The 20997-nt window shown below is 45.7% G+C and overlaps 1 protein-coding gene across 1 annotated transcript; it reads right to left on the reverse strand.

The window, feature by feature from the left end:
- Positions 1-4873: 4873 nt before the first annotated feature.
- EEF1G (eukaryotic translation elongation factor 1 gamma) lies at positions 4874-16042 on the reverse strand. Its single transcript, XM_072118473.1, has 10 exons — positions 15887-16042; positions 13448-13606; positions 13298-13361; positions 12727-12869; positions 11341-11484; positions 11076-11205; positions 9305-9503; positions 7506-7678; positions 5261-5385; positions 4874-5181 (listed from the first exon to the last, which is right to left on the reverse strand). Exons 1-10 carry the CDS (start codon positions 15896-15898, stop codon positions 5023-5025), a joined length of 1308 nt encoding a protein of 435 aa, XP_071974574.1. The 5' UTR covers positions 15899-16042; the 3' UTR covers positions 4874-5022.
- Positions 16043-20997: the final 4955 nt, after the last annotated feature.

The following is a 20997-nucleotide window of genomic DNA, read 5'->3' on the forward strand; positions in this document are numbered from 1 at the left end:
AGGATGAACCCCTGTCCTCAAGACAGAGGCGAGTCCTGGATATGGACCTGTAAGGCCTGTGTTCTCACTTTTCAGTAGGCCTGCATTGGTGGGATAAACCTAAATATGCATGTGTATAAAGGGGTGGACATTTTGGCTTTGAGATGCTCAAAAATTCATCCAAAAGCTATTTAGAGGAAATCGACCAACAAAATCCATCATGATAAACCAGAGACAGTTCCTTATAGACCCAGGCACCGGGGCTGTGGTAATCGTCTTATATTTCTTATCCATGGCCTCATTTCTTCTAAAATCAACTTTTAAAATTATGCTAATTAGTCTGAAGGGCTCCTAGGGGGTAGTTACCAAAGCCCTTCAATTCCACAGTTTAACAGGCTGTTATATTGTGCAGAAGCACTTCCCACTGTGTGAGATTACATCAGGCATTAGGAGGCTGAGACATGCTCCTGCACAGTGTAACAGCCTGTAAAGCTAAATCCCAGAGGGGCTCTGGTAAAGCCCCCAGTACAGCGCTGGCTTATTAGCATAATGATAAAAGTTGATTTTAGAAGGAAGGAGGCCATGGATAACAAATATAAGATGATTACCACAGTCACAGTGCCTGGATCTACTCCCTAAATTATCATGCCTTGTAGTTTTCCGAGATCCATCTCATAGTAAACGGGTAATATTGAATAATTCTGCATCACTAATAGATTTGTATAGTGGAAGCATGCAATAACAGCACACAGCCACTATATAGTGTAAGGCGCCATCTGGTCTCCTGTATAGTGCTGAGCCTGGTACAGTCCTGTTTATGTTGCAGGGGGCTGGGTTTTGGGCGTGGACTGGGTATATATATATGTATATGTATCTCTGCAGACCAAGACAAGCCTTGTGACACGTTCTGCGGACATGCACACACTAACTATGACTTCTAGAATGAGAAATCATGTCAAATCTATCTCGTTAGGTTCTATACAAAGCAGAAAGGGTGGATTTTCTGAAAAACTTTTTGCTATCTCTAGTGACCATGTAACCACAATGTTTCCTTCTTAGTGGAATATAATATGGAGGAACCAGCAGAAACCACATGCACATACTGCCCCCAGCTGGGAGATGGGATGTACTGCAGCGCATTAATGGCAGTAGATGGATAAAGAAGGCAATAATTATTACTGAAAGGCTAAAGCTGATCTGCTGTGTTACTCCTTAAATATTTTGTCTGCTTTCATTTTAGTATAAGACGTGTAAGGACCAATATCCTCTGTGTACACCACCCCATAACAGAGCTCTTTTTCTATATATACAGTATATAGAAGGCTATCATTCATCCTGTGTGAGGGCGGGGTAATCAGGACTCTCATTGTCAATCAGTGTGTGTGGGCAGAGCAATCAGGACTCTCACTGTCAATCACTGTTAATCACTGTGTGTGGGTGGGGTAATCAGGACTCCCCCTGTCACTCACTGTGCAGGCGGGCTAATCAGGACTCTTATTGTCAATCACTGTGTGGGCGAGGTAATCAGGACTCTTATTGTCAATCACTGTGTGTGGGCGGGGTAATCAGGACTCTTATTGTCAATCACTGAGTGTGGACGGGGTGATCAGGTCTCTCACTGTTAATCACTGTGTGTGGTTGGGGTAATAAGGACTATACCTGTCAATCACTGTGTGTGGGTGGGGTAGTCAGGACTCTCCCCATCAATCACTGTCTGGGCGGGGTAATCAGGACTCCTACTGTCAATCACTGTGTGTGGGCGGGGTAATAAGGACTCTTACTGTTAATCACTGTGTGTGGGAGGGGTAATCAGAACTCTCCCCATCAATCACTGTGTGGGCGGGGTAATCAGGACTATAACTGTCAATCACTGGGTGTGGGCGGGGTAATCAGGACTCTCACTGTCCATCACGGTGTGTGGGCGTGGTGATCAGGTCTCTCACTGCCAATCACTGTGTGTGGGTGGGGTAATCAGGACTCTCACTGTCAATCACTGTGTGTGGGTTGGGTAATCAGCACTATCACTGTCAATCACTGTGTGTGGGCAGGGTGATCAGGACTCTCACTGCCAATCACTGTGTGTGGGCGGGGTATTCAGGACTCTCCCTGTCAATCACTGTGTGTGGGCGGAGTAATCAGGACTCTCCCTGTCAATCACTGTGTGTGGGCGGAGTAATCAGGACTCTTACTGTCAATCACTGTGTGTGGGCGAAGTAATCAGGACACTTTCAGTTTTTCCATCCAACTAGAAGTAATTTCCTGCATGTGAATAGGTTATTTCTGCAGTAAACAGAGGGTTTTCTGTATCACATTTTACAAAGTCAGCTGCCATACATTTTTTTTTTTTTTTAAATAAAACAGGATGAGTAGCTGAAGGCCTTGTCCCCTCTTGTCCCGCGGGTAGGCCATAGGTGAGCACATGACACATCTCCTTCAAACTCATTACGTATAATGCAATTTTATTGGGGTTTTTGAAGGTGCCATAGACACATCTGCCAAGAAGTGGTGCAGGACTCATGGAAAGTGCTGCTGGAACTTGGCTGAGTCTAAGGAGTGAGAATCCAGACTGGAAAACTTCTTGTAAAGTACTTAAGATCTACATGTAGTGATGTGTAACATCACAAGACACAATCAAGAATTGTCACTCTTCCAGTGATTGAAATCTTAGCTGCCAGGATCCCCAGATTACAGGATGGGGTGATGGGAGAGATAGGAGATGTTCTAGATTAATGGAGCGCAGGGCGTGTCTGCAGGGAAAACAATGTCCGCCTTCATCCGACATGAAATCGGCCAATAATACACATAGCAGCCATTTGTTAGTCTCATGACACACGATTACTACAGCCAGGCTGAGAATATACAACAATTCAGTGCGGCAGACCAATCATCTGGACGTGCATGCGCCATTAACCCTTGCACTGCTCAAGGAGAACGGTTTCCTTGGATCTTGCACCCATAGTATTGTGGCGCAAGTAACGTGGCTTTTTTGCTGCTTTTTCGAATAGATTGAAAACACATGCATTGTTCAAACGTTTGCTTGCGTTTTAAAAAACGCAATGCATGCTGCGCGGTCATTGCAGGCAGCTGCGTCTCATGGAATTTGTAAAAACGCACTGATCTTCTTTACCCTGCTGTAAGTGCATGTGTTTACACATGCGTTTACTAAACGCAGACCGCAAACGAGGCTCCTCGTAGCTGCGCGCTGAAGATTTTCAGGAGGAGAAAAGAGGATACTGGGGTGTGGAGTGCCGCCCCGTGTAACCTCAGATATGGCTACTACACGCCCCAGTAGCCGCATAAGAAAATTTGAATATAGGGATAGTAAAACTTTTCAAAAAAGTGCAGGGACGTAAGGATTAGCCCTTAAAAGCAGTTTTTGGAGACAAACAAAAACTGCATTTTCAATTATAATTGCAAATAACAGACAAAGGAAAAACAGGAGTTAAAAAATTTTATTTTCGTAAACGTATGCGTTTAACGGACTGCTTAATAATGCCACATGTGCCACCACCCCAACTTTCCAGTTTTCACCAACTGTGGAACGGGACACAGTGACTGGCATGCTGTCCAGATGAAGGCCAAAGGGGTGAGAAGTTGGTTGTTCCAAGTCCAATTTTTAGAATATTGCATCTTTACTACATCAAACTCATTCAAGTTCCCCCAGAAGGCTGCTCACTCAAAAAACAAAATGCAAGAGAGGACAGGATAATGCAGATAATCTCCATTGTAATTTTTTCTATACTATAGCTGGAATTGATCACCAGTTCAGCACTGAACAGGTTAAGGATCTGTCTCATAACCTTTAACATTTGGACTGAAAGCCCAATCTTAAGTGACCAAACTGCTCATTGGCAGAAAGAATCGAAAGGCTAAACTCACCTTTGCAGAGGAGCACGGCGCATGGACAAAGAAGAAGGGGTCTACAGCACATTTTAGTGATGAAACAAAGCTTAATTTATTTGGATCTGACATTGTTGGTCGGCAAACTAGTGAAAGACTGAACCCAAAGTGCGTCAAGAAGTCAGTGAAATGTGTGTGAGGAAGTGGCATGGTTTGACAATGTTTTCTGTACCTCAAACAGAAACATGGCAAAGTGAATGCAAGTGTGAATCAGACCCTTCACCACCACATGGTTCCTTCCCTGCTTATATCACACAGTTCCTTAAAACTACTAAATGGCCGGCCCAGAATCCTGATCTACACCCATCACAAAACATCTAGAAAAACCTTGGTGATTGTTGTGGGTTTCTTGGCCCCAACTATCACAGAACTGTGGAAAATACTGGAGCAAATTTCCAGCAGAAGTGTGAGGTTAGTGATGTCCCGAGGCCACAGATGTGCTGAAGTCATTCACAGCGTAGCCCTGTGACTTCTGTATTATGCAGATAGTGTAATTATAATCTGTGCTACAGCCATTGCTGTGCTCGTTCAGACTTTTGCATTGTATTCCTAGAACCTAGAGTTCTAGTCCCTTGCATAAGCTATAAGTATGCGTTCAAATGGTCAGTTTTTCAGATGCAGTTTTCAATGTCCAAACCAGGAATGGGGTTAAAAAAAAAAAAAAAAAAAAAAACAGCACCACTACTAAGTGTTATGTGTTCGCCCATTACAATCCACCTGCTTTTGGCTTTGAAAACTGCATCTGAGAAACTGAACATGAGAATGCCCTCTTGTGCATTGCTGGGACTGTAGTGTTCCTTTAAGAATGTTGCTTTGTACATATTTTATTTACGATGCACCAAAAAGTCAAAAGCCCAGAACCTGCACAGTACCAGCACCTCCCTAACAATTTCATGCCCAGTTCACGACTTCAACAAGGAGATAAGTGCATAACGTCTTCACACATCATACAAATAAACTTCAGAGGAAAGAGACCAGACATGGCAGACGAGGTTTGATTTGTTTTTTTTTTTTATTTTTTGTGTTTGCCGTCTTAAGTTAAAAGGTCTGAGTGTTGCTAATGAAGAGATCAGATCAGTTCTCAGCACCCCCTAAACAGCTCTTCAATGGACAGACAGCTCCTCTCTCCCTCCCCCAGGGTCCTCACTTGAAGATTTTGCCCTGGTTGAAGGCTTTGCCCACATGCTTGAAGTCTCCTTCCCAGCAGAAATACTCTTTCACGAGGGTCTTGCACTCTTCACTATCCGTATCCAGCTTCCTCCAAGTGTAAGATTCATAGTCTATTTGCCAATCCTCGCTCAGCTGTAAAGAAGAAACTCGGGTCAGATACTGGCCAGTGAACTTGTAATGAAGCTGCAGGATACAAGGACGTTACACTTACTGTGAATGCCAGATCCTGGCCTCTGAACACCCACACTCCGGAGATTGTGCTGTCATTGTTGGTTCCAAAGAGGATAACGCTGGCAAAGCCGGTTTTACGGAGCTTGTCCAAGCGCTGGAACATACCTGCAAAAGTAACAGGGAACGTTTAATTCTGAAGATTTGATTTATTTGTTCTATACAAAAAAAATATCACTTTGAATATGCAGGTATTCAAGATCTAGAAAGACCCCATTCATAAAAAAAGCAAGTCCTCAGCTAAGGAATAAGGACCGGATTCACAATTGGGTTATTAATCCTGACAAATCAAAGTCATGTTACAACAAGTCACATAAAAAGCTGCCAAGTAAAACATCTCTTTATGGCGGGGAGCAGACAACAGGGATGATCCCCATGTGATAACCTCCTCCCGCACAAAGTTACAGAACAACTTTCCCAAGCTGCGCCCTCTCTTAGGAATGCAGGACAAGGCAGCGGCAGATTGTTCTTCTGTTTTTCAGCACTCCCTTTAAGGAACCCAGCGAGCCTGTCCTTTCATTCAACTTTGGCATCGCTACAGATTCGGGAACAGCCCAAAACAGAGGACTGGTTACACCTCCATTCTGTACCCGACGTGCAAGCTCAGTCTTGTGTGCACCTAGTCACAGCAGATGAAGGGCTGAGTAGTCAGCAGCCACAACCTCCTGATCTAGCGAGGCCACGGCAATCACGAGATGCAGATATTCCCCAAACAGAACATCCAGTTGTGGATAAATGGGTTCAGGTCCAAGACATGATGTTCCCATCTTAAAGGATGAGACTTTTACACAGCATCTAACCCCAACCCGTGCAAATCCAGGACCAAGAGGAGCCATCGCTTAGCCCAATATATGCTGAAGGGTAGCCATACAAAAAGATCTCAGAAGGAGTATGCAAATGAGCCCAAGAGGCTCCGGGCTCCATTAACACCTAAGGAGCCTGGTGCCCCTGGGCTCATTTGCATAAACTGCTATGGAACCTGGAGCCCCAGAGGCTCATTTGCATACAGTCCTTCGTCCTGGTAGTAGATTCCCTTTAAAAAAAAAAAAAATGTAATTTAGAGCAGCAAAATAAACAAGTATAATTGTTTTTTTTTGCTGTAGATTTGCTCTTTTGGGTTACAAAGTGTAAAATCTCCATGAAAAGATTCATTGTGCAACATGTAAAACGCTTAAAGGGCTTGTCTAGGATTAAAACTTTGTTGCCTTCTTTCATAAACACGTCTACTATTGTGACCAGGATTCAGCAATGTCAATGTTGCTGTAATGCAGTACCATACACCACCTCTAGATAAAGGTGGTACCATAAAAAAAAAAAAAAAAAAATATGTATCTTTTAGGCTTTATATTGTACAAGCTGAGACCTGAGGGAGGCACCGGGTGGCATCAGCCCGGCTCCACTTTCTCACCCAGTCTATCAATCTGTATGTATAGGCCTGGCTACCAGTCTACTCCAGTTGTAATCAGTATTTTGAGCATCATATATGCAATTTCTTTGTGCACAGTATACATGACCAATGATGGCTTCAAGTTGTTGAATTTCTAGATTGTATTCCTGGAGCCATCGGCTGCAGGCCTAGCTTAATACTTTATGGCCATAAAGTAGGAGTATTTTTGGGAATTATTCCTATGAACGTACATTTTGATTTCAAAAATTGTGAGTAATAGTAGCTGGTGTCCCCTCTAGCTGTGAACATATTGACACCTTTAATTCCTTTAACAGTGTTTAGGGAAACTATTCAGACCACTTTAAATTTTTCACTTTCATTGCAGCCAATTGGCAAGATCAAAAAGCTCCATTTTTGTTCATTAATGTACACTATTCTTGTTAAGAAAAATAGAAAAGAGACTTCACTATTGGGGTCCAGCTGTTTTTAATTAAACAGATTGGACAAATGAGAAAAGGCCTACACTTTTCTATAAGACCTCAGCTCACAGTGCACAAGATAATCATGAGGTCTAGGGAACTGCCCAAGGAGCTCAGAGAGAATTGTGGCAAAGCACACATCTGGCCAAGGTTCCAAAATATTTTTTTCAGCACTCAAGGATTATGGAGGCCACTGTGCTCTTGGAAACCTTAAGTGGTAAAAGTTTGCTCCGATTACCATCTGTACCGCTTGAAGACATGTGGTCATTTCAAATGAATTAGATATTTGTATTTCACTTCTATGACATCTTTTACAAGAACAGAAGGTGTGACGCGTCCTGGGTGCCGCAGCAGTCACCTACCTGTAATAAGGTTGCAGCTCATGAAGGTCTGAGTGAGTTCATTGGGGAAGCGGTACTCCGAGTACCAGATGGACCAACCCTCCTTGTCAAAATGCTCCCAGAAATAAGGCAGAGCTACGGATAGGGTGTCTTCATTGGAATACTTTCTTTTAAATTCATCCATAATGAAGGAGCTGGAGAGGAGACAAAGGGTGAGTGGCAATGTCTACACAGTATGTCACCCAATCACACAAGCAAGTAGATGAGCGTTCTCCATAAGCAGTATACCTCACCATCAACTTATCCCTTCATAAAATTCATGGCATGTACTACACCAATGCTACTACTACCAGGAAGAAGCTGGCACCATGTTTTTTTTTTTTAAATCCAAAATTACTTCTGCACCAAATTTTCATTAATTTCTTTTTAACTGGGGCTAGAACCAATAGTAAAGCCCTATAGAAAGATAATGGAGTCATGTACTAGAAGAATAAGCAGGACACTACTGCCCTCTAGTGGCTGCAGCGTCGCATGCAAGAGGCTCATCTATTACTCATCCAATATTCAGACTTCAATATGGCTTCCTGCACCTCCCTCCTGTATTTCCATCATATACATGTGCGGCTCACTAACCGGCGCCCACATGCAGCTTTTCTGCTTCCAGAGCTTCTTAAGGAAGATGTAAAACGCAAGAGGAGACTTAAGAAGTAAGGAGTAAGGATGCAACACAACAGAGCATTTCCTAGCAAGCATAGATGATACAAGGATAACGTGTACAACAATCTGACCACTAGGTCCCCCACTGACTCAAGAATGGGGATCTTGCTCCAACAGATTAGTGGGAAGACACATTAAAGGGTTTATTCACACAAACTTATAGGTGGGGGGGCCTATATACATCCCCCATACATCAACTCACAGTGCCCAACGGGAGCGGTACGATGCAGCACACATGCGGCACCATACCTAGAAGATAAAACATGTCCTAACTTTCTACAGAATACGTCACTGTGCGCCATATATTCCTATGGAGAGGGGATGGGGTGAGCAGCGTTCTCCCCCAGCACTGCCGCGTGCCCGCCATGCTACGGTACCAAGTTGCCGGACACAAACACATCCTCTTCATGAGCTAAGTGATCACAAGGCGCCTGTTGTAACCAGTGCATAGGAGAATGATACAACCTCAAAAGGAAATCTACCATCACGATAAAGCATAGATCCAGGCACATCAACTGTGGTAATCTTAGATTTGTTATCCATCGCCTCCTTTCCTTCCAAAATCAACTTTAAAAATTATGCTGAAGAACTCCTGAGGAAGCTTGGGGGAGGGGTGTGGGGTGTAACAGCCAGAGAATGTGCAGCACAGAGGGGTCCTGGAACTGCCCAGTAACTCACTCATTAGCATAATTTTAAAAGCCGATTTTAGAAGGAGGGAGGCCACGTATAACAAATAAGATTACCATAGTCATGAGTCCCTGCTTTATCATGGTAGATTTCCTTTGTTCTTTGGATACACATACAGGAATATATTATTGCAGGTTTTTGATCAACATTGCTCCACTGTACAAGCAAAATGCAAGTCGCATGGAACCTGCACATTGCACATCCCTCCTATTACTTTAAGGTTTGGCCTTTCCACATCACTACTGCGGCCAGGGATTGGCTCTGTGGTTACCCAAGTTTCTACAACATTCCCATGACATGTCATGTACAAGGATCTTCACACATTCTATCGGCACTAGGAGCTGCTTACTTCAGTAAGCAGCTCCTAGTGCCAAATTTATGGGTGACCTCTTTAAGGGGAGAAGACCAATCTGTACCTCTTGGGGAGATGCGCATAGGGGTCCTTGGACTTAGGCTCCGCTGCAAGAGCCTTTTCAGATTCATCGAGGTCCTCCTCTGCGGCTGGTGCTGGGGGAGGGGCGGGCTTCTTCTCCTCCTTCTCTTTCTTCTGTTCTTTTGCTGGTTTCTCTTTCTTGGGGGTCTCTTTCTTGGGCTGCAGTTCTGCAAACTTCTTAGCTGGTGGAATACAAGCACGGAATATAGCAATGGTCTAGGATCTGCGTTCTCTCCAACTAAAGCTGCCAGACAATGAACATTTATGGCCACCTCTTTACTCCATCTTTAGCCAAAATCATGGTGTCCCCCTCCAAGACCACAGCTTTACATGGGAAAGCTCAGCATTACAAGTTACTCAAGGCCATCATTACTACAGTCACAAGCAACAACTGCTAGACCAGAGTACAAGTGGCTCAAGACCAGGTACTGCATCTCAATTACCTTAACCCTTTCATGACCCGTGACGTAATAGCACGTCACGGGTCGGCCGCGGGGTGCATGGAGAGGGCTCACGCGCTGAGCCCTCTCCATAGCCGGTAAGTCTTTGCTGCATATTGCAGCAATGGCTTACCGGTAACACCCGCGATCGGTGCTAGCACCGATCGCGGGCGTTTTCACCTCGATTGCCGCCGGCGGCTTCAAAAGGATGGTGGCGCGTGGACGCCGCCATCTTTTCGAGGATCGCCGCTCCCCGTGACGTCATCGGGGAGCAGCGATCCGTTGCCATGGTAACCTCGGGTCTCGCGAAGACCCGAGGCTACTTCGGGTTAACCCATGCATTACAATGTGCTATCAGCACATTTTAATGTATGAGTAGTAAAATCCCCATATACTGCCATACTGTAGTATGGCAGTATATGATAGGATAGATCAGACAACCTAGGGTTAAAGTACCCTAGGGAGTCTGAAAAGTACTAAAAATAAAGTAAAAAAAAAAAAAATTATAATAAAAAAACCATAAAAACTCAAATCACCCCCCTTTCCCTAGAACTGATATAAATATAAATAAACAGTAAAAATCATAAACACATTAGGTATCGCCGCGTCTGAAAATGCCCGATCAAAATATGATAACGGTTTTCCACTACGCTTAATCCCGTAACAGAAAATCGCGCCCAAAGTCGAAAATGGCACTTTTTTTGTCATTTAAAAAATTCTATAAAAAGTGATCGCAAGGTCGAACAGTCCTAAAATTGATAACATTGTAAACGTCATCAAAATCCGCAAAAAACGACACCACCCACAGCTCAGTACACCAAAGTATAAAAAAGTTATTAGCGCCAGAAGATGGCAAAATCCCCAAAAAAAATTTTGTACAGGAGGTTTTAATTTTTTTAAATGTATGAAAACATAAAACCTATACAAATTTGTTATCCCCGTAATTGTACCGACCCAAAGAATAAAGTAGACATGTCATTTGGGGCGCACAGTGAAATCCGTAAGATCCAAGCCCACAAGAAGGTGGCACAAATGCGTTTTTTTACCAATTTCACTGCATTTGGAATTTTTTTCCCGCTTCCTAGTACACAGCATGGAATATTCAATACCATCTCTATGAAGTGCAATTTGTTACGCCGAAAATAAGCTGTCACACAGCTCTGTACATGGAAAAATAAAAAAAAGTTAGGGATTTTTGATCATGGGGAGTAAAAAATGAAAAAACTAAAAAGGGCCAGGTCCTGAAAGGGTTAAAGCTATACATTGATGTAGCCTTTATGCCCATTGTCCCATGTTCCATGTACAACCTCTTACCATCAAACTGAGCCATCTTGTCGCAGAGCTTCACCTCTCCCAAAACTGAACGGAACTGGGGCTGATTCACACAAGTCACAAACCATCTTGTGACATTACCGAACGGCTGGCGGAAAGATGGATCCAAGACCTGTTGAGAAGTCATTCAAGATATCAGTAGTGATCAGAAAAGGTAGCCCTGCAAGTTTATTGAGGTCGCAAATAAAAGTTCTGACCCTGGATAAGCCATTTGTATTAAATCAATGGAACCCGTTATAGTATATACCTGTTTGTACAGCCACAGTAGGGAGCAGGTAACAGCGATGTCAGCCAAGGTGACCCTCTCACCAACCAAGAATGTCCGGGTCTTAAGATGAGCATCCAAACTAGCCAAGATGAGCTTCACCTCCTCCTTTGCTTGTTCTGTGGCCTAGTAAAGAGTTAAACCAAGTGTTTCCATGCATCAGCACAAAATATACCGCAAAAACACCAACAATAGTGATCACTCTTTATAGTAAGGTTCATAAGGCTGCATTACATGACTAGAGGCACTGGTGTCCGACTAAGGGCATAGTTCAATTTCTTGAATGGCACCATTAGAAGTATTAGAGTTAGAGTAAAACAGCAGGACATATACGGTAATCATATTACCAAATTTTTCCCATAACAGCACAAAATTGTCCATTTCTGAGCCTTATTAAAATGTAACTTATTCATCAAGTAGGAGAAAATGGCACACATTGTGCTTATAATACAAAGACTTCAATGCCCATCTCCCTGTTAATGATAATCTCTATCCAAATATTTAAATGCAAGACAGATTAGGATGAGATGTGTGTGGACCAGGTTTCTTTACATTACTCTGTTCACAAAGGATATTGGCGCAGATTGTAGCACTGGAAGAAAGCTACCAGAATCTGCATCCCACTGACTACACTGTGCTGGTATGGGACTCCTTGCATCATTTAGCACTAGGATGCTTAGAGTCCTTTGCAAAGGTGCAAGGTTTGGTCAGTGAAATCCAACAATGGCACATTCTGGGATTCACAGACAGAGCACATTCATGTGTTATACATTTTAAGCAAGTGGTATGGAAGCAGAAAAGTGACCAAGGGTGATGCCACACCGAGTGTTCTTGGTGCATTTTTACACGTTCAACATGCGTTGGACTGGTCCAAATCAGTTTCTTCATTTCTGGAAGTGTAAGCCGTTATGAAAATAACAGCGGCTTACACTTTTAGAAGGAAGAAAAACAGATTCAATCAAGCCAAACGCTTGGTAAACTTGTAAAAACACATTCGTTATCAGTGCATTTAAAAACAGTGCGACAGACCCCTGAGGCCTTATTCACACAGCCACATGCTCGCCCATCGGTGGAGGAAGTGGTGCAACACTTAATCAGAATCTGCAAAGAGCCTTTTTTAGCGTAGCACAGACAATCACATCTGGACCATTGGGTGCCATAGACCTCTATTGGAGGAAGTTATGCAGCCTGATCACAGCCCCCATTACAGTTGTGTGTATGAGCCCTTAGGCAGGGACTACACATCAGAATCCTCTAGAATTCTATGCTGACCATTATGTGGATATATATACACCTGCATTTCCAGTGAAAGCACATTTTACAAGTGTGTAAAAGAAAACAGGGGCAGTAGGGGTGTAGATCCCGTACCTGCTTGTTGAACTGCATGATCCCCAGAGTTGGGAAAACCCAAGCACTGGCCGGAGGGACAATGTGGTTGTCTGCGAAACTGACCCATTGAAGGACCTGGGCCTGGTCTAGCCGGGAAGCCCCACGCAGTTGTTCATTACCCACTAAGGAAACGAAAATTGGAGTTAGAAATACGGCAAAAAAATCTCTACTGGACAAATACAGGTTACACAGACATATTGAACCGTATTGATTAAGTTCCATTTACAGATCATGTTCTGCACATCCCTGGAAAGCGCTACAGTATTAGGCTCCATGCACATGTGAACAGCAGCGGACGCTAGTTGTAAGCCCGGAGGAGAAGAGAAGGCTGAACACTTCTCACCCATCCGCTCTCCGTAGTGAGCTGAGCAGCCACTCCACAAATCCAGGACTGTAAAGGACCTGCTCTATTTCTTGCAGAGCGGCCGCACACAATGTGCGCATGTCTATGGTGGCTGTGGACTGCAATCTTTGTGGCTCGCTTACAGACATATGCATGGAGCCCAAGGTGCAGGATCCAGAGATGAGAGTAGAGCCCGACAGCCCTTACCATAGTGAGCGATGGCGCTGCTCTCAAACAGACAGAAGCCGTCATTACCCTCAAATGCTGGAACCTACAGAGAGAATGTGACAAGCTCAGTAACTATTCAATAATCCATATACAAAGACATCTACATCTCCAAGATTCAGAAATCCTCACCTTCCCCAGAGGAAACTTCTTCAGGAATTCTGGTGTCTTGTTAGTTACTCCAAACTGGAATTCTGGGGCAGAGGAGGCGACAGTGATGGGAAACCCTGAATACTGGGCAGCGATGAGGGGCTTGTATGCCCTCCAGTTATCAGGGTATGTGTACAGAGTCTGTGGGAGGAAGAACACATTATTAGTCTGTATACACACAGTATAACAACTCTGTTCCGTTTGCTTATCAAAGATAATTTGCACCAGACATTTCACCTTTTTAGCTCAATGGTCCCAGAGAACCTCAACATGCAGATAAGGATCCCTTTAAGAGGAGTTACAGGCCAGAATTTATTTAGGCCCTCACATCACAGCTTTATCTTTAGTCAAGAATTTGTGCCTGTATTTTTCATGCCACGTTTGATGTAACTGGGGTGTTGAACCTTCCATTTTCATCTATTTATAAAAACATTGCAATATATTTGCGCTAATAAACCTAAAAATGTTTCGGGTAATGCATTCAACACTTCTCTAAATAAGAAGGTGAGCCAATAGCTTTTTGCCCAAAAGAGTCCATTTAAAGCTGGATTCTGCTTGCGCAAATCCACCAGAAAGTGTCCAAAAAAGAAGTCCTCCCCATGCTGTCCTGTATGTAGCTGCAGGGTACAGAATTTCCTGAGGGATTCTGATAACAGGACTATGGGCACATCACACACTGATAATGGGGGGGGGGTCTCAGATCACCGAAATAGAGCCTATTGTAATGCATGGCGGCTGCCAAGTCTATGAGTCTGATGACTGAGCTTTGCACGCTGCCATTTACATCAGACTCTCATGCTCCATCATTCAGAGGATACATCTTCCTGACCAGGGTCCAGCACTGAGACACTTGGCTTGTACAGAGGAAACAAGTAGTGATTTGGGGTCACCCCTTTAACTGCACCCTTAAGGCAGTTCACCCCATAAACCATTATTACTCAGTCGTACAAGATGCCATCCTCCTGACTCATCCCCAGATCAAAGAGGTAAAACCTGTAACATTAATCCAAGATAATGAACCTCAGGCAGGGAGGAGGCCCCTCAGTGACACCCAGGCAGGGGCGCAGGTTATACACCTAGGCAGGGGCGCAGGATTATACCGGGGTGACTGCTGCAGGATTATACACCCAGGCAGGGGCGCAGGATTATACCGGGGTGACTGGTGCCGGCTTAGACACCCAGGCAGGGGCGCAGGATTATACCGGGGTGACTGGTGCCGGATTAGACACCCAGGCAGGGGCGCAGGATTATACCGGGGGTGACTGGTGCCGGATTAGACACCCAGGCAGGGGCGCAGGATTATACCGGGGGTGACTGGTGCCGGATTAGACACCCAGGCAGGGGCGCAGGATTATACCAGGGGTGACTGGTGCCGGATTAGACACCCAGGCAGGGGCGCAGGATTATACCGGGGGTGACTGGTGCCGGATTAGACACCCAGGCAGGGGCGCAGGATTATACCGGGGGTGACTGCTGCAGGATTATACAGAGGTGACTGGTGCCGGTTTAGACACCCAGGCAGGGGCGCAGGTTATACACCTAGGCAGGGGCGCAGGATTATACTGGGGTGACTGCTGCAGGATTATACACCCAGGCAGGGGCGCAGGATTATACCGGGGGTGACTGGTGCAGGACATAGCTCTTAATATAACTCAAAAACAGCATCACAAATTTATCCTGCGGCCGCACTGGTTACACAGCTAACAACAATTAAAGGGAATGTTGTGTTGGTACTTGGTAGAAGCAGCACCTTGTGGCCAATAGGGAGGGGTGTGACTGATCCTAGAGGGGCCACAGCATGAAAGCAGCAGCCATGATGGGGGTCCTCAAGCATAAATGCCAGCACCACACCAAGCAAGCAGATGGAGCACTCCTTTAAATAATGTATAACCCCCCCCCCCCCTCATGTTGTGCCCCTCCCCCACTAATGACAGCTGACGGCTCTGACAAAGCAACAAAGGAGAAGCTTATGGGAGGGTTATACTAGATGCGTGTTCCTGATTATACACTATAGATATGATATATATAATGTATATACAGGCTCGGGCTGGAGCTGCATGTGCACTAGAGACAATGACTGTGTAGGTGACAGGTCACACAATGCGGTCAGGTACAAAGCCGCAGGGATGAGCAGTAACAGCGCCCCCAGCAGTGAGCGGAGGAGCCGCGGTATGACATCCCATACACCGGCAGTACGAGCGCTCAGCACACACATGTCCGGCGCCGCACAGTTCCGGGTGTAGCCGGGAGGGGGCTGTCATGTCCCGGGAGCTGCCGCCCTCCACACCGCTGCAGCGAGGGAAAGACCCTCACCCCGAGCACAGGCGCCCCCTGACCAACACACAGGACCCGCTCCCCGGCCCGGAGGGCAGCATGGAGGACGGATGCGGGTAGATTGCCCGGGACCCGCTCTCTACTCACCCCACCGGCCATCTTCGCTCGAGGAGAAAGGGAGGAGCCGTAAAGCGAGCGTGCAACGTCACCAGACAGCGACCGCAAAGAGAGGCGCTCCGCCGGCTGTCGTGATATAGAGGAGAGGCAGCGCCACCTGGTGCTAATGCGGGTGTATTACATGGAGTGATGATGTAGACAGCTGCACCCCACACTATGGCTGAAGTATATATACCGTATATATACTGTAGTGGTATAAATGACAGGCCCCAGGCCTGGCTCCATCATAGAATATCATAGGGTATTCCTCATATATGGCAGAAAACAGAGCAGAACCGTGTACCCAGCCATAGTGTCTGGTTTATGGTATGGCTCTCTTTGGGTGGAAACTCATAATGGGCCCCCTAAGACTGCGTTCACACGGTGCAGTTTGAGACGCAATCCAAAGGCTTCCTCGTGATCACATGCTGAGGTAACATTGAGTTAGGCCCCTTCTCCACTGGCGTTTTTCACGCGCGAGTTCTGCGCGTGCATTTGACGCTCAGAACTCGCATTGCACTCTGTCCCATTGTATTCAATGGGTCTTTCTCCATTAGCGTGGTTTTTAACGCGCGTGCTTGCGTTCGTTTGCACGCGCGTCAAAATCGCAGCATGCTCTATTTTTGCGGGTCACGCGCGTTTTTCACGCCCCATTCAAGTCTATGGAGATGCATCAAGAACGCATTGCACTCGCAATCATTGCAAGTGCAATGCGAGTGCAATGCGTTTTAAACGTAAGGGTTGCTAGGTGACCAGAATAACAGTATTTCCCCTGCTCGCGATCGAGCATTTAATTAAAAAAACACAATGAAGAACAGTGAAGAATAGAATAAAATCATTGTACACAGTGAACACAGTGACCACAGGATCATTTAAGATAAAAACACAGTGCAGAACACAGTGCAGAATAGATTACAGATGTTCGGCACATCTGCTTACTTGTCGGGAGATACGCGCGGAACGGTGCGAACAAAATAGCATGTGAAGAACAATATATATGTGTGAAGAACACATTGCAGATGTATTTAAACATCTGCAATGTGTTCTTCACACACATATATATTGTTCTTCACATGCTATTTTGAACAACAATGTGCCCATCCTTGTAGTGGATAACATCGGTTACACCGCGGCTGGCAGCGCCTCCTCTCCCCCGCAGGACATTCCCGCAGGGTGTTATCAGATAACACTCCCGTGTGTACTGTATGCGGCACTGCCTGCCCTCCATGTAACTGAAGCTTTCCCTCAGTCATGTAGCACAGCGTTCATACACGTCAGGGACGTATGACAATAGTAAGCAGCCGCCACCCCCTTAATGTGTGCTGCACAGGTGCCGTGTCACTGCTGGGGCTGTCCCATTGTCGCAGGAGAAGAGGGGACACGAGGGCTCGGAGACTGTGTAGTATGCAGCTGTTCCCTCACTCAAAGTCCTGCAGCGCCGCAAGGAGGACGGCAGCAGGCACCTGCTGTACACGGGAGCACGCAGCCCGACACCTGCGGCTGCTATCCCGTACAGAGAAGGGGAACCTGGCGGTGTGTGAAGGTTTCCTATGTCACTGGCACCGCTCAGCAGACGTTACCCCGCGCCTGTGTGTACAGCTACGAGTAAAGGGAGGGTGGGCGACACCTGGGAAACTTTGTGCGCGCTCACGCCGTGCCCTGTCTACACCGCGGGGAGAAGAACAATATATATGTGTGAAGAACACATTGCAGATGTATTTAAACATCTGCAATGTGTTCTTCACACACATATATATTGTTCTTCACATGCTATTTTGTTCGCGCCGTTCCGCGCGTATCTCCCGACAAGTAAGCAGATGTGCCGAACATCTGTAATCTATTCTGCACTGTGTTCTGCACTGTGTTTTTATCTTAAATGATCCTGTGTTCACTGTGTACAATGTTTTTATTCTATTCTTCACTGTTCTTCACATCTGCTAAATTGTCGGGAGATAATATACGCGCGGAACAGTGAAGAATAGATCGCAGATGTTTGCAAATTATCAGAAGACATTATTTTTCAATTAAATAACACATTTTAATCCCAAACCATGGTCCCTTTGAAATATGCTCGAGTCTCCCATTGAATCGCGCGTCAAAAATGCGCCGAAAACGCAAAAAAAACGCAAATTACTCCAAGGAAAAATGGAACTCCTCTCCTGGTTTGGACCTCAAAAACTGCACCTGAAAAACTGAGGCCGCGGTCACACGTACCGCTAGACGTCCGTTCATAACGCGACGCTAGCGCACAGGGGGAGGTCCTCGGCCCGAACGCACATGCGTGTCCAGAGAAACGCATGCGATTAGCTTAACAATCGCATGCGTTTCCCTGGAAACGCATGTGCGTTCGGGCCGAGGACCTCCCCCTGTGTGCTAGCATCGCGTTATGACGGACGCCTAGCGGTACGCGTGACCGCGGCCTGAATGTTTGGACGCTCCCTCCGGGCGTTTTGACCTGCGTTTTCATTGCGTTTGAAACGCATATACAACAGCTGAGGAGGGGTGATTTTCCTAATTACATCACTGTTAACATTTCCGTTTACAAAACGCATCGTAAACGCGATGTTAACGCATGCGTTAACAATGTGTTAACATTGCATTTACAAACGTAAACAGTAATGTAATTAGGCAAATCACCTCTCATCAGCTGTTGTATATGCATTTCAAACGCAATGAAAACGCGACCAAAACGCAACGTGTGAACGCGCCCTCCAAGTTTCTGCAGTCACCCACTGCTCCCTTGTGTATGAGTATGGACATGTGACCACAGGGGCTGTCACATACCCCTGTATCAGGCCCCGGTAGAAAAGACCAGCAGGGACATTCATCTTCTGGAAAGTGTGTCTGTCTTTTTAAGGTTTTGGGTAACTTGATTTATCTTAGTGGTTGATACATGAAGTAGCACGTCTGTTGGTTCTTTTGAGACTTTTGTCTGAAAAGACACACAAAAGTGACAAATGTTTAAAGGAAAATCTACCAAGAAAATCCATTATGATAAACCAGGGACATTACTGATAGATCCAGGCATCGGGACTGTGGTAATCTTCTTATATTTGTTATCCATGGCCTCCTTCCTTCTAATATCAGCTTTTGAAATTATGCTAATGAGCCTAAAGGACTACCCTAGCCCCTATGTGATCAGGCTTTACAGGCTGTTACACTGTCTCTCCCAGGGGGAAGGTAAGACAGTGGTTTATCATGATGGATTTTGATGGTAGTAACCCCTTCTAAGGCCGCGGTCACACGTACCGCTAGGCGTCCGTCATAACGCGACGCTAGCGCACAGGGGGAGGTCCTCCAGGGAAACGCATGCGATTGTTAAGCCGTTCGCATGCGTTTCTCTGGAAACGCATGTGCGTTCGGGCCGAGGACCTCCCCCTGTGCGCTAGCGTCGCGTTATGAACGGACGTCTAGCGGTACGTGTGACCGCGGCCTAAACTACCGAACGCCCAGCCCACCAGATTTACTATAGACTCAGGGCGCATTCACACGTGGGTCGCATTTTTTGATGCGTTTTTGACGCATTCCAAAGGCTTCAGCCTTGATCACATGCTGAGGTTACATTGTGTTTCCACTGCATCTGCTAAAACGCAACGTAACCTCAGCATGTGAGCAAGGCTGAAGCCAGTGGAATGCGTCAAAAACCTCAACACGCAACGCATTGTGTGAATGTGCCCTCACCCGAAAAAACTGGCAGAAAGTATAACTAAAATCTCCGGCAGTTCATAAATGAGTTTGCACCTGTATTTACCAAGAGGCAGGGAATACTTTAGGACTGGCGTTCAGTCTTCATGAATCCCCCCGGGGTCGGTTGTGTGATAGAGGGTCTCTGTCTGTTTGGTTCACTTCATTTTAGTTTCTCTGCCACAGCCGAAGTAACATAAACACTAGGCGTCCATTTATAACGCGACGCTAGCGCACAGGGGGAGGTCCTCGGCCCGAACACACATGCGTTTCCAGGGAAACACATGCGATTGATAAGCCAATAGCATGCGTTCCGCTGGAAACGCATGTGCGTTCGGGCCGAGGACCTCCCCCTGTGCGCTAGCGTCGCGTTATAAACGGACGCCTAGCGTTTCGTGTGACCGCGGCCTTAAAGGGGGTGTATAGAATATAAAAACATTGCTGCTTTCTTCAACCTGTCATTGGGTTTTGGGTTGTATTGAAATATTCTACAATACCAGACACCCTGAGATTAGTCAGAGTGAGATTAGGAAGTGCTGAGGGAACAGGGGGGAGATAGTGTCACAGCATGGAGGGGCTCTGGTAATAACCCCCAGAGGCTTTCTGATTCCTTAGCATAATTAGAAAATTTGTTTTTAGAAAGAAGGACTCCATGGATAACAAATATAAGATGATGACCACAGTCACGGTGCCTGGATCTATCAGTAATGTCCCTGGTTTATCATGATGGATTTTGATGGTATGTAATTTGTTGTAGGCATTTCTGATTTTCATTTCTGGGGCTTGTAGGAGTCCATGTGCTCTCGCAGGCGAGTCAGGCGCTGGCGCTGTACTGATTGGACCCCAGTTGAATAACGTTATTTTTGGTGGAAGATTACGTGTGAATATAAAAGTTTTACACAAGATTGAAAGGGAGTGAGGGCTCCGCGGCTCCTGGTATGTGATGCTTATCCTTAGCACTTTGGGTTCTTTACCCGTTGGACGAAACTATGACCGATATCGGTGACCATTTGATTATATTGGTATAATGTTATGGGTTGTTTTATTTTAGGTGCTTTCTTTTTCCCCTATTCTAAACCACTGGTAAGCAAAAAACACACAGACCCACTTGTCAACAGTGGTTGGTAGTATCAATGAACGGACCCGATGTTTCTGTTCCAGTTTGGACCACACGACCTGGACATATTATCGCATTGGCAACCGTAACAGCCAATACGGAATATTGACACTTCTAGCAACCGTTCGGCTGCCAATACAACAATATGTCAAGGTCGGGTGGGCCGAACTGGAACCAGGTCCGTTCATCTGTAGTTGGTAGTGGTACTAGGCCATGCGGCCTGCTTGATGGCTTGTGTTATGGGCTTTTGGGCTATGGAAGCTACGGGTGATGCCACACGTGGCGGTTTGAACCCGTTTTT

Source organism: Engystomops pustulosus, chromosome 7 (genome assembly GCF_040894005.1).
Source record: "Engystomops pustulosus chromosome 7, aEngPut4.maternal, whole genome shotgun sequence".
Lineage (NCBI taxonomy): Eukaryota > Metazoa > Chordata > Amphibia > Anura > Leptodactylidae > Engystomops > Engystomops pustulosus.